Raw genomic sequence first — 12,108 nt, forward strand, 5'->3', positions numbered from 1 at the left:
CTCACTGCTCTGCACCTGCACTCACTGCTCTGCACCTGCACTCACTGCTCTGCACCTGCACTCACTGCTCTGCACCTGCACTCACTGCTCTGCACCTGCACTCACTGCTCTGCACCTGCACTCACTGCTCTGCGTCTGCACTCACTGCTCTGCGTCTGCACTCACTGCTCTGCGCCTGCACTCACTGCTCTGCACCTGCACTCACTGCTCTGCACCTGCACTCACTGCTCTGCACCTGCACTCACTGCTCTGCACCTGCACTCACAGCTGTGCACCTGCACTCACAGCTCTGCACTCAACAGCACACACCACTCTGCACCTGCGCTCACAGCTCTGCACTCAACAGCACACACCACTCTGCACCTGCGCTCACAGCTCTGCACTCAACAGCACACACCACTCTGCACCTGCGCTCACAACTCTGCACTCAACAGCACACACCACTCTGCACCTGCGCTCACAGCTCTGCACTCAACAGCACACACCACTCTGCACCTGCGCTCACAGCTCTGCACTCAACAGCACACACCACGCTGCACACACCACTCTGCACACACTCACAGCTCTGCACTCAACAGCACACACCACTCTGCACCTGCACTCACAGCTCTGCACTCAACAGCACACACCACTCTGCACCTGCGCTCACAGCTCTGCACTCAACAGCACACACCACTCTGCACCTGCGCTCACAGGTCTGCACACACCACGCTGCACACACCACTCTGCACACACTCACAGCTCTGCACTCAACAGCACACACCACTCTGCACCTGCACTCACAGCTCTGCACTCAACAGCACACACCATTTTGCACCTGCACTCACAGCTCTGCACACACCACTCTGCACCTGCACTCACAGCTCTGCACACACCACTCTGCACACACCACTCTGCACACACCACTCTGCACACACCACTCTGCACACACCACTCTGCACACACCACTCTGCACACACCACTCTGCACACACCACTCTGCACACACCACTCTGCACACACCACTCTGCACACACCACTCTGCACACACCACTCTGCACACACCACTCTGCACACACCACTCTGCACACACCACTCTGCACACACCACTCTGCACACACCACTCTGCACACACCACTCTGCACACACCACTCTGCACACACCACTCTGCACACACCACTCTGCACACACCACTCTGCACACACCACTCTGCACACACCACTCTGCACACACCACTCTGCACACACCACTCTGCACACACCACTCTGCACACACCACTCTGCACACACCACTCTGCACACACCAGCAGCTCTGCACACACCAGCAGCTCTGCACCCTGCACTCGCAGCTCTGCACCCTGCACTCGCAGCTCTGCACCCTGCACTCGCAGCTCTGCACCCTGCACTCGCAGCTCTGCACCCTGCACTCGCAGCTCTGCACCCTGCACTCGCAGCTCTGCACCCTGCACTCGCAGCTCTGCACCCTGCACTCGCAGCTCTGCACCCTGCACTCGCAGCTCTGCACCCTGCACTCGCAGCTCTGCACCCTGCACTCGCAGCTCTGCACCCTGCACTCGCAGCTCTGCACCCTGCACTCGCAGCTCTGCACCCTGCACTCGCAGCTCTGCACCCTGCACTCGCAGCTCTGCACCCTGCACTCGCAGCTCTGCACCCTGCACTCGCAGCTCTGCACCCTGCACTCGCAGCTCTGCACCCTGCACTCGCAGCTCTGCACCCTGCACTCGCAGCTCTGCACCCTGCACTCGCAGCTCTGCACCCTGCACTCGCAGCTCTGCACCCTGCACTCGCAGCTCTGCACCCTGCACTCGCAGCTCTGCACCCTGCACTCGCAGCTCTGCACCCTGCACTCGCAGCTCTGCACCCTGCACTCGCAGCTCTGCACCCTGCACTCGCAGCTCTGCACCCTGCACTCGCAGCTCTGCACCCTGCACTCGCAGCTCTGCACCCTGCACTCGCAGCTCTGCACCCTGCACTCGCAGCTCTGCACCCTGCACTCGCAGCTCTGCACCCTGCACTCGCAGCTCTGCACCCTGCACTCGCAGCTCTGCACCCTGCACTCGCAGCTCTGCACCCTGCACTCGCAGCTCTGCACCCTGCACTCGCAGCTCTGCACCCTGCACTCGCAGCTCTGCACCCTGCACTCGCAGCTCTGCACCCTGCACTCGCAGCTCTGCACCCTGCACTCGCAGCTCTGCACCCTGCACTCGCAGCTCTGCACCCTGCACTCGCAGCTCTGCACCCTGCACTCGCAGCTCTGCACCCTGCACTCGCAGCTCTGCACCCTGCACTCGCAGCTCTGCACCCTGCACTCGCAGCTCTGCACCCTGCACTCGCAGCTCTGCACCCTGCACTCGCAGCTCTGCACCCTGCACTCCCTACTCTGAATTAACGCCTCCCTGCAGGTAATGTAAGTTTTCCCCGTTTTGTTGCCAACAAAACCCTTCAAATGTCCTAGGAGGCAGCGCACTACAAAAATAATAATGGCGTGATTACAAGTGCACATGCTTCTAAGGCACCCTACCAGCAGTGTGTCGCCCTGTCCGGCCTGGGGAGAGCCCTGCTATCTTATCGAGCCACTCACTCGGTCAGGTCTGTAAGAATGGTCCTGGAGGTGAGATATGCACACAAACTTTTTAAGGCATGGGCCAAGTGGGCTCTGGCCCAGTGCCCCTGCCTTTTAGGGGCCTCCCTGATAGAGGCATCCCTGTTCTACAGAGTCTGTACGACGCGTCACACTCAACTGTCCGTATCTTAGTATTCACTTTTCTATTTTGGTATTTAAACTAACTAGACACACACTTTACATGTCTAGGGAGAATATGGAATGACAAGATGTAAAATTGACTAGCACAGCTACCATCAGATAAGCCTAACCCGCACGCCCCTAAATAACAACTCTATGTCCGTGTTTACCATCAGTATAATTCCAGGGCTGAAGGCCTCATGATTGCTGTAAGAATTTGGCTCAAGTTGCAGAAACCAAGTCTTAAAACTTGCATATTGGGGTACCCAGATACAAAGAAGAGACGAAACCCTGTGAACTAATTCATGCCTCAGATCAACAACAAAGTAACGTGACTCAAAATTCCAATTCCATAATATTACGTGTAGCCCCAGTGACCTGCGAACATAATTGCGAAGCTGGTCACAATTTTTTTTTAAAACGAGACCCTGCTAAAAAACATAAGTCCGTTTGACCCAATGCATGGAAGCATTTAGGGTAACTCATTCAGTAACATTTTTACATGTAAAAGAAAAAAAGCAAAAGTACTACGGCAGTAAAGAGGCTGGCAATCGACAGATGGTGAAAAATAGACACGTTCTGTCATACATAATGTTTGTTCCGTTCGTACTGGTGATTGAGACCTTGGTGTTGCATCTAAGGCCATGGCTCCGGAGGTTTGTTTTCTAGACTTAACTCGCTGAGCAAACCGCACTCATCCTGTGCCTCGAATCCCTTAATAATAAATGTAAAGCACATGAAAGAGTTTTCTGCATCTAAGTATGTGACTGGTGCACAGCACACTCTGAACTTACCCAGGGGATGGGACTTCAAACTTGCGTTCACCGATGCGCCTCCGGGTTCGGACCCTGATCCGGGGCAGGCCAGGCCAGACTCGACCCTGGCTCGGGGGGGGGGGGGAAAGAGACAGAAACACCTAAAAACCTCTGTCTGCTATCAACATGTTCCCCGGGTGCTCCAACTGGACCGGAGACCAATTTTGCAGAAGAAACTAAAAACGTGACAGAAAAACAAAGTTCTTACCAGCGCATAATTCACATCTACCACGGAGACAAACTCCTACTGATACAGATTTAAAAAAAGATTAAAGGGTGCACCCGTTTGTGTGTTGGGTGGTCTGGTGGCTGAATAGCTGCCTCTTGTTGTAAGAGGCCTGCTTTCTAATACCAGCTTCTCAATTGGAGGAGAGGCGTGTGATCCTCGGCAAATGTAACTGTCGCAGTGAGATCTTAGCAGCACTACACACACACCAGTGAAAAGCACAGCATAAAACGGGTCGAACTTGAAAGGGTTTTCGGTTCGATGTCGCGCAACACACTCATCCATTCACTATTGTGTGCCTCAGAAAACACGTCTATTCCCCTGAAAGCACGGGGATCCGGGAATGGCTTGGGGTGACCTTGGGGCCACTCTGCTGCCCCTTGCCTTGGCATGGATGGCAGGGGGCGGAAGCTGCTAGGAAGCCCAGTGAAGTGCCCTTGCAGCTGTGGGGTGATCTGGCCCCCGACGGGCCCCGGTTCTGTAGTTGAGGGGTGACCTCGTCGCCGCCCCCCAGCCCTGGCAGCCGCTGCTGCGGCCTGGCAGGCTCTGGCCCCTGCAGCTGAGCGCTTTCATCCGCTCTCCTCGCTTGTTAACACCATTCAGCGCGAGGCCCCGTCCCGGGCCCGGCGGGGGCCTTTGCACTCGGATTGTTCCTAATTAGCCGCCTCGCTGTGCCCGCAAACATGGATACACGGTGCGGGGGCAGCGATCTGCAGGTGGGGGGCGCACAGGGTATCCCCGGAACAGGAGCCGCACAGACCCCCACCTGCCCCCTTCCTCGGGAGGGTTCCCGTTTAGCCCGTGTTCCTTGTAACACAAAGAGGTGAGAACAAGCACCAGGGCGCGCCTTCCAGGCCGTGCCTGGAATGGGTCTTTTCGGCCGCAGGAAGTTACCGTGGATGCGCCAGCACCAAAGATAACGCAGTAGGTTCCGTGGTGCCTTGCACCAGTGACGGCACTCACAATGAGGTGACCAGGGGCAAGAGACTTCTCGACTGTAGAAAGGCGAGTTCCTGCACAGCACTCCGCAGACGAAGGGGGGCGGGGGGGGTGCGACGAGAGACGAAGGAGAGCTGCGGGCAGAGGGAAGGTGGGGGGGGAAGACGGCACTCACCGGCTGTTCAGAGAGGCGGCGGTTCCTCTCTGCCACGGTCAGGGCTGCTGGGCTTCGGCTGGGGACGTGCTTCTTCTCCAAGATAAGAGCGGCAGGGCGGCTTTGCAGAGTGCGCTCCGCGGCTCCCTGTGGTGCCCCAATGCCTGTCTGCCCACAAAAAACGAGACGGCCCGATGTGTACACACAGACTGCCAGGTGGAGGAGGCTGCGACTTCTTGGGGCGGCTGTTGTCGAGAAATGGCCTAAAGAAAAGCGCCGCCATTTTCCGATTCGGGGGCGTGTTTTTTGCGCCCTGAGTGACAGACTACGTCACAGGGCTAAAGAATGCAAAAAATCACGCCCCCGAATCCGAAAAAGACGGAGCTTATTTGGAGGGACGGCTCTCTCCTCCAATGGCTGGCCTCCTTTTAGGAAGCCAGCCAATGGAGGTGAGACGGGCGAGGGAGGCGGGTTCCAGATCCCTACTAAGTATCATACGATCTCCTCCCGGAAATGCTGGCAAGCCAGCATTTCCGGTCCTCGACCGAAAAATGACTTGGTTTTGCAAGGGGGACACTTGAGTTTTTGGTCCCAGGCTCGGTGGGCATCTAGGGAAACATACAAACCCATACATTTTTTTTAAACTAGACTCCTGGGGAAGTCCCTGGATGTGACTTGCCTGGATCCCCCAATGTTTTCCTACCCAGAATCTGCTGGAAACCTCAAATTCAGCTCGAAAAATAACACTTTGGAGGCATCTGAGCTGTAGATCATATGCTTTTGCATAGATTGCCATCTAGTGTTTGCACTTTCTTTCCTTCGAAGGAGTCTTTTCAGTCACAAGGTAGGTGACACCTCCTTTCGGTGATAGTGCGCATGGGCATCAAGTCCATTGTTAGGTTTTCACTTTGGTTATATACTCTGCGAAACGTACATATTACGTTACTATCAAGTCGCAAAAACCTATCTTCTGTTTTTGTGGTTTATTTGCAACGCTCTTGCCTATTACTTAAAACAATTACCCTAAGTCCTCTGACAGTCCACCAAAGGGAACGGCAATACCTGGATTACAATTTATCCAGAGCATCTAAAAAGCTTCTTAGTAAGCAAAAGCCCCACCTATTTATGAAAAAAGTGTGGAGAGACAAAGTAACTCCTCACGGGCGAACAACCCAAGGGGTAACTGGCAGGTACAGACCAGATAAGCCCACTTTTCTTATCATTGGCAGTTACTTTGTCGCCTATGTCTCCCACCCATTTCTCTCGTAACGCCAATGTGGGGTCCTTCAGATTAATGATCAATTTTTTGTAAGTGAGTGAGGTAGCTCCCTGCTGCATGTAGTCAGTAAGTAACCTGTCTTCCAGTGGTGAGGAGTCTGGCACTTCGGCGCCCAGCGGTATCGCCTGCAATAGTGAGTTCCTGATTTGAATGTACCTATAGGTTTCGTTCGGGCCTAATCCATATTGTTGCTGTAGTTGTGCGAACGTGATCAGTGTCTTTCTCCCACAAATCTCCCACTGTGGAGATGCCAATACTGTCCCACTGTGCAAATCCCTTACTGTGTCTCAAACGCCCCAGAGCCTTCGTGTCACAGAGGGGGGTTAGTTTAGTAATTTTCCCCTTCCATCCCAGTTTCGCCTGCGCTGCGTGCCATAACGTGATCGTTTGTTTAGCAGGCCCTACCAGGCATGAGACTTGCTGTTTGTTGTACAGCGGTGACAGAATACAGTCCGTTCCCAGCTGTGCCCAGTCTGCTCTGTATGCAGGCTCATCTCTCGGCGCGTGTACCAACTGGTTTACAATCTTGAGATGTGCCGCCCAGTAGTACACATGTATGTCTGGTAAGGCGATATCTCCCTCATACCAGCTTCTTGTTAGTTTGTCATGTGGGATGCGCGCCGGACCATTACTCCACAGCAAGGTGGAGACCAACGCCGCATTGGAATTTTTCAGGCGTCACTCGCTAGGCGACACTTCTCGTCGTGAGTGGAGTTGCGGTCTGTTGAACGCCTTTCTGCCTATACCATTTCTACCCAGAGTGCTGAAGATCAGGCTCGACCGGGCCCAAGTCATCCTTGTGGCTCTGGACTGGGCTCGAAGAGTATGGTATCCCGAGTTACTCAGTTTGAGCATCGATCCCCCGATCAGACTACCTCTTTGGGAGGATCTTCTGTCGCAGCAGCAGGGGACGGTCTTCAACCCGAACCTGTCCAGCCTCTACCTCTTTGCGTAGAGATTGAGCTGTGGCAGTTGATTGCTTTCGACTTGCCTTAAGTTTGTGATGTCATTCTGGCAGCCAGCCGTCCCTCCACTAACTTTGTGGCATGGTGCACAGCAAAGGCTGTGGATCCCCTTTCTGCCTCTTTCAGAAGTTCTTCTGTTTTTTTTTTTTTGGCCAAGCGGGGCTCTGCTCTGGGCACTATCAAGGGCTACTTTTTCTGCTATTTTGGTCTTTCTCAGACTCCCTGATCAGCCCTGTCTTTTCAAGTCCCCTATTGTAAATAGGTGTTCGAGGCATATGAGCTGCAGATCGTACACTATGCATTAGATCGTCTCCTGGTGTTGGGCTCGGATGATTGCAGGTTGTTGTCTTCTTGGAGAAGTCTTTGTAGTCATGATATAGGTGACTCCTCCCTTGGACAATACTGCGCATGGGCATCGGATCCATCCTTAGTTTTTTTCCGCCACTGGGTTCGGATGAAAGTTTCTCCGCTCCGCTAGAAAAGCTTTCTCTGCAACTTCGAAGCGCAAAAACTTCCTATAACTAATATCGACATTGAATACAACTTTCGACGCCATCGACTTGATTCCGGTTCATCGATGCGGGCCGCTGGGCCTATCGACGCTGTGCGGCCTACACAACATGGAAAGAACTCCGTTCAAGAAATGCCCGGTATGCCAAGCAAAATTTCCACATAGCGATCACCACGAGGTTTGCAACCTCTGTCTATCGCCGGATCACGACAAGTAGACCTGCACAGCTTGTGCATCCTTCCGATTGGAAAGAAACATCCGGGATCGGAGGGCCTGTCGACACGAGATGAGATCAGCCCCAGCACCGTAGGATATCTTCGATGACTAGGTTCCGCTCGTTCCGGAAGAGGATTCGCCTGATCTCCTGATCATATCAGAGGCAGAGGACTCTGACGACTCGATTCCATCACGTCAACCCGTGAGTACTTCTGCCCCTGCACCACATGCACTGCCCAAGCCAAAGGCGAAGATCAGCACTCTGCCCAAGGGGCCTAGTCGAGACCAAGTACTTCCTCCTAAAGCCCAGCCTTCGTGCTCGGCTCCGAGGAAGACTACGCCTTCAGGTGCTTCAGCACCGTCCAAGCCACACGTGCCAATTCCACCTCCTCTATCGGCACCGAAACACAAAGACCCTTCGAAACCGAGGCCAAAAGACCCTTCGGCACCGACAGTAAAAGATCCTTTGACGCCGAAGCCTAAAGAGGTACAGGCACCGAAAGAACTCTGGCTCTGAAGCCGTCCGCTTCCAAACCTAAAGAGGGAAAGCCAGCGCCTGACGCCACAAAGCCGACCAGGCCAGCTTCCACTCCGAAGACTCCCGCTCCAGTGCCAACACCCACAAAGCCTGATTCCGAGGTTCCCAAGTCCTCGGACACGCCTATCAAGCCGAAAACAACACCTTTGGCACAGAAAACTTTGCCACAGAACGCTGTAACACCTCCCAAGGTAAAACTCCAAGAACAACCTCTGTCGGAACGGAAAAAGTTTACGCCGAAGAAGGTTGTAGGGGAAGATGAATTGTTTAGACCAGATCCTTAACAAAAGATCTACATAAACCCAAAGACTGGACATGTAGGTGCTATACCTCATAAAAAGAGACCAGCAGAAACACCACCTCCATATGTGGTTCCTGCCAAGAAGGACTGTGCAACTTTTCCTATGCACCCTCCCTCTCCTGTATCGCCTTCCTCTCCTGTCCCTCCTTACAAATCACCTCAATTCTCTCCTGTCCCCTCTCCTGCATCATCACAATCATCACAGACTGATGAGGAATATGACTTAGGTGGAGGGGAGAATCCACATGTAGACCCAAATACATATCCTTTAGATGAGGATGTCTACACTTTTCCACCACATAATGTGCCTGATGTCCCTGATCCACAGTTATACCCGTCAAAGCCTTCTCCACTAGAAGACAGCATTGGTTTTAACCACCTCTTACACAGAGCTGCTCTTTACCACAATGTCACAATGCATTCTGATGACATTGAAGATTTTCTGTTAGACACATTTGAGCCATCACAAAGATCTACTCAAATTTTTCCCATGATCAAGGTAGTCATTAAGCATGCTCCAGAAGTATTCAAAGATCCTGTACGCACTAGGGTACTAAATCCAAGAATAGAAAAGAAATATAGGCCTGCACCCGCTGATCCCACCTATATTAAAGGACACCCTCCATTAGACTCTTTAATAGTGTCCAATGCAATAAAACGAGCGAATTCAGACTTCTGGTGAAACACCCCCACCTGACAAGGAATCCAAAGTTATTGATGCGTCGGGTAAAAATAGCGGCACAAGCTACAAAAATATGGCGCATTGCCAATACGCAAGCCCTTGTATCACGTTATGACAGGACTCATTACGACCAATTAGAGACACTACTACACCTTCCAGATCCATATAAAGATCAGGCAACAGAGCTCCTACAAGAAGGCAAATTAATGTTAAATGCCTCAATAAAATGTGCCCTAGATGTCGCAGACACAGCTGCTAGAGCGGTAAATACTAGTGTCCTACTCAGAAGACATTTGTGGTTGCGCATTTCAGGGTTCAAACAGGAGGTGCAAACCACAATCTTGAACCAACCTTTCAACCAAACCCAATTATTTGGCCCAGAAGTAGACACTACACTGGAGAAAATGAAGAAAGACCAAGACACTGCAAAGTCAATAGGAGCTCTACAGTCCACACAGACTAGAGGTTCTTTTCGTCGCTCCTTTTATAGAGGAGGCTCCAAACAAACTGGAGCAGATACAACATCATCTTTCAAGACGTAGACTCAAACATCCTCTAACAAAGAGTATTTTAGAGGAGGATACAGGGGCAATAATAAGGGAAGAGGACGCGGTAACAGCAATCGCTCCTCCTCCACAACTAAACAGTGACTGCCCTTTGCTCCCCCAACAGCATTCCACTCCTGTGGGGGGCAGATTAACACCGTTCCTGCCTGTCTGGAACTCCCATCACAACAGGTGAGTGAGACAGATTATCCAAATGGCTACTGCCTAGAACTTACAGCAACCCCCCAAGTATACCACCCAGGCAGCGTCCTGTGTCTACAGATCACCTGACTCTGCTTCAACAAGAAGTTCTAGGAACAGGGGTTTACTTGCTGTATTTTTCAATTCCCAAAAAGGACGGGACACTGACCAATTCTCGACCTCAGGCCCCTCAACCATTACATACAATCAGATCATTTTCTTATGATCACTCTGCAACAAGTGTTCCCACTACTGCAACAAGGTGATTTCCTTTCAACCCTAGACCTGACGCCTATTTTCACATCCAATACATCCTGCTCACAGGAAATACCTACGGTTTGTAATACAAGGACAACACTATCAGTTCAAAGTCCTTCCGTTTGGTGTCACAACAGCACCACGGGTGTTCACAAAGTGCTTAGCAGTAGTAGCACATCTCAGTTGCTATTCTAATCATGGATCCCACGCTGCAACTCTGGGCAATAGCTTGCTTAATCTCCACAACGGCCCCAACAGTGCTGGGATAACTGGCTTCAGCTTGGGGATGCCCAGGAGTGGACATTTTACAGGGAAAAGCCAGGAAGGGTTCCTTAGTGGTATGAGTGCAAGCGCCGGGAGACCCGGTCCGGGTAGCGGTGCGCTATACAAGTACAATACATTTACATTTAATAAAGAAACTTTAAACCTAAAGAGGCTGTCAATTTGTTTCCAGTTTGGAAGGGAAAATCTGCTTTCTAAACAGCACCACGGGTGTTCACAAAGTACTTAGCAGTAGTAGCAGCACATCTCGGTGCTTATTCTAATCATGGGTCCTACGCTGCAACTCTTGGCAATAACTTGCTTAATCTCCACAACGGCCCCAACAGCGCTGGGATGCCTGGCTTCACCTTGGGGATGCCCAGTAGTGGACATTTCACAGGGAAAAGCCAGGAAGGGTTCCTTAGCGGTATGAGTACAAGCGCCGGGAGAACCGGTCTGGGTAACCCGGTCCGGGTAGCTGTGCGCTATACAAGTACAATACATTTACATTTAGACGTTGGGGGTTGTTAATCAAGCACTTTATAGGTCTTCCCACTCTGTGGGAGGTCAGGTCGCAATTTTGTCTTTTGCTGATTGTGGTTTCTACTATGCTCTAAGAAACTTTAAACCTAAAGAGGCTGTCAATTTGTTTCCAGTTTGGAAAGGAAAATCTTCTTTCTGAAGTCTTACATTTTTCAAAGTGATTGAGGATTCCACATGAGTGGGACAGTTCAGTGCTTATTTTAATGGAATGTCCCCTAAAGAAGTACTAGGATTACAGGCAAGCAACTTTGACTTATTTTGGCTTGATGACTAAATTTGTTCAAAATGTCCTAATTCTTATGGTTAATTGTTTTTTCTTTCGTAGGAATAAAAAAGTATGTTGTGGGTTTGATAATTAAGACCTCATCTGATGCCTCATCTGTGGAGGTAAATATATATTCCTTCAATATTTTTACATTGTAGAATGCAATACATTTTTCATGTAGCAGGTGAATAATGTGCAGTACTTTATTTTTCTGTTCCAGAAGGAGAAAGTTTACATTGGAAAATTGAACATGATTCTTGTTCAGGTAAGTTTGTTAATTAACTACCGTAGATGTTTGCCTTTGCTAGGTAGTTATGTTCTTAGTATTTGTATATGGCACAATTTGTTGGTACTCCGTCACAAGAGTTTTAAGTACTTGGGGACTTAATTGCAAAGGATTCTCTGGTTTCTCAATTAATGTTATCTTTTGTTACTGTACATGCTTGAATTGTCCATTGTCAGCCTGTGATAATGTTGAAACACCGTTTCTCCAGTATTGGGGTGTCTCTCATAGATTCACATGCTTGAATATTCCCCGTCGTCAAAGTGGGAGTCCCACGGTAAATACAATAGCAATAACCTATGTATATAAATACATAACACATGAAATAATACTAGAAAATACATAATAAATACTCAAACAATTTCTACATAGGAATACATGGTAT

At 50.9% G+C, this 12,108-nt stretch overlaps 1 protein-coding gene across 1 annotated transcript in view; it reads left to right on the forward strand.

The window, feature by feature from the left end:
* The window catches only part of LOC147659374 (exportin-1-like), a 379,442-nt gene that overhangs the window by 166,660 nt on the left and 200,674 nt on the right, over window positions 1-12,108 (forward strand). The window contains exons 4-5 of the mRNA XM_086951792.1: window positions 11,501-11,562; window positions 11,661-11,705. Of these exons, the coding sequence (XP_086807918.1) occupies window positions 11,501-11,562; window positions 11,661-11,705 (107 nt within the window). The remainder of the gene's footprint in view (window positions 1-11,500; window positions 11,563-11,660; window positions 11,706-12,108) is intronic.

This window comes from Lissotriton vulgaris, unplaced genomic scaffold (genome assembly GCF_964263255.1).
Source record: "Lissotriton vulgaris unplaced genomic scaffold, aLisVul1.2 SCAFFOLD_2182, whole genome shotgun sequence".
In the NCBI taxonomy this organism is placed as follows: Eukaryota; Metazoa; Chordata; class Amphibia; order Caudata; family Salamandridae; genus Lissotriton; species Lissotriton vulgaris.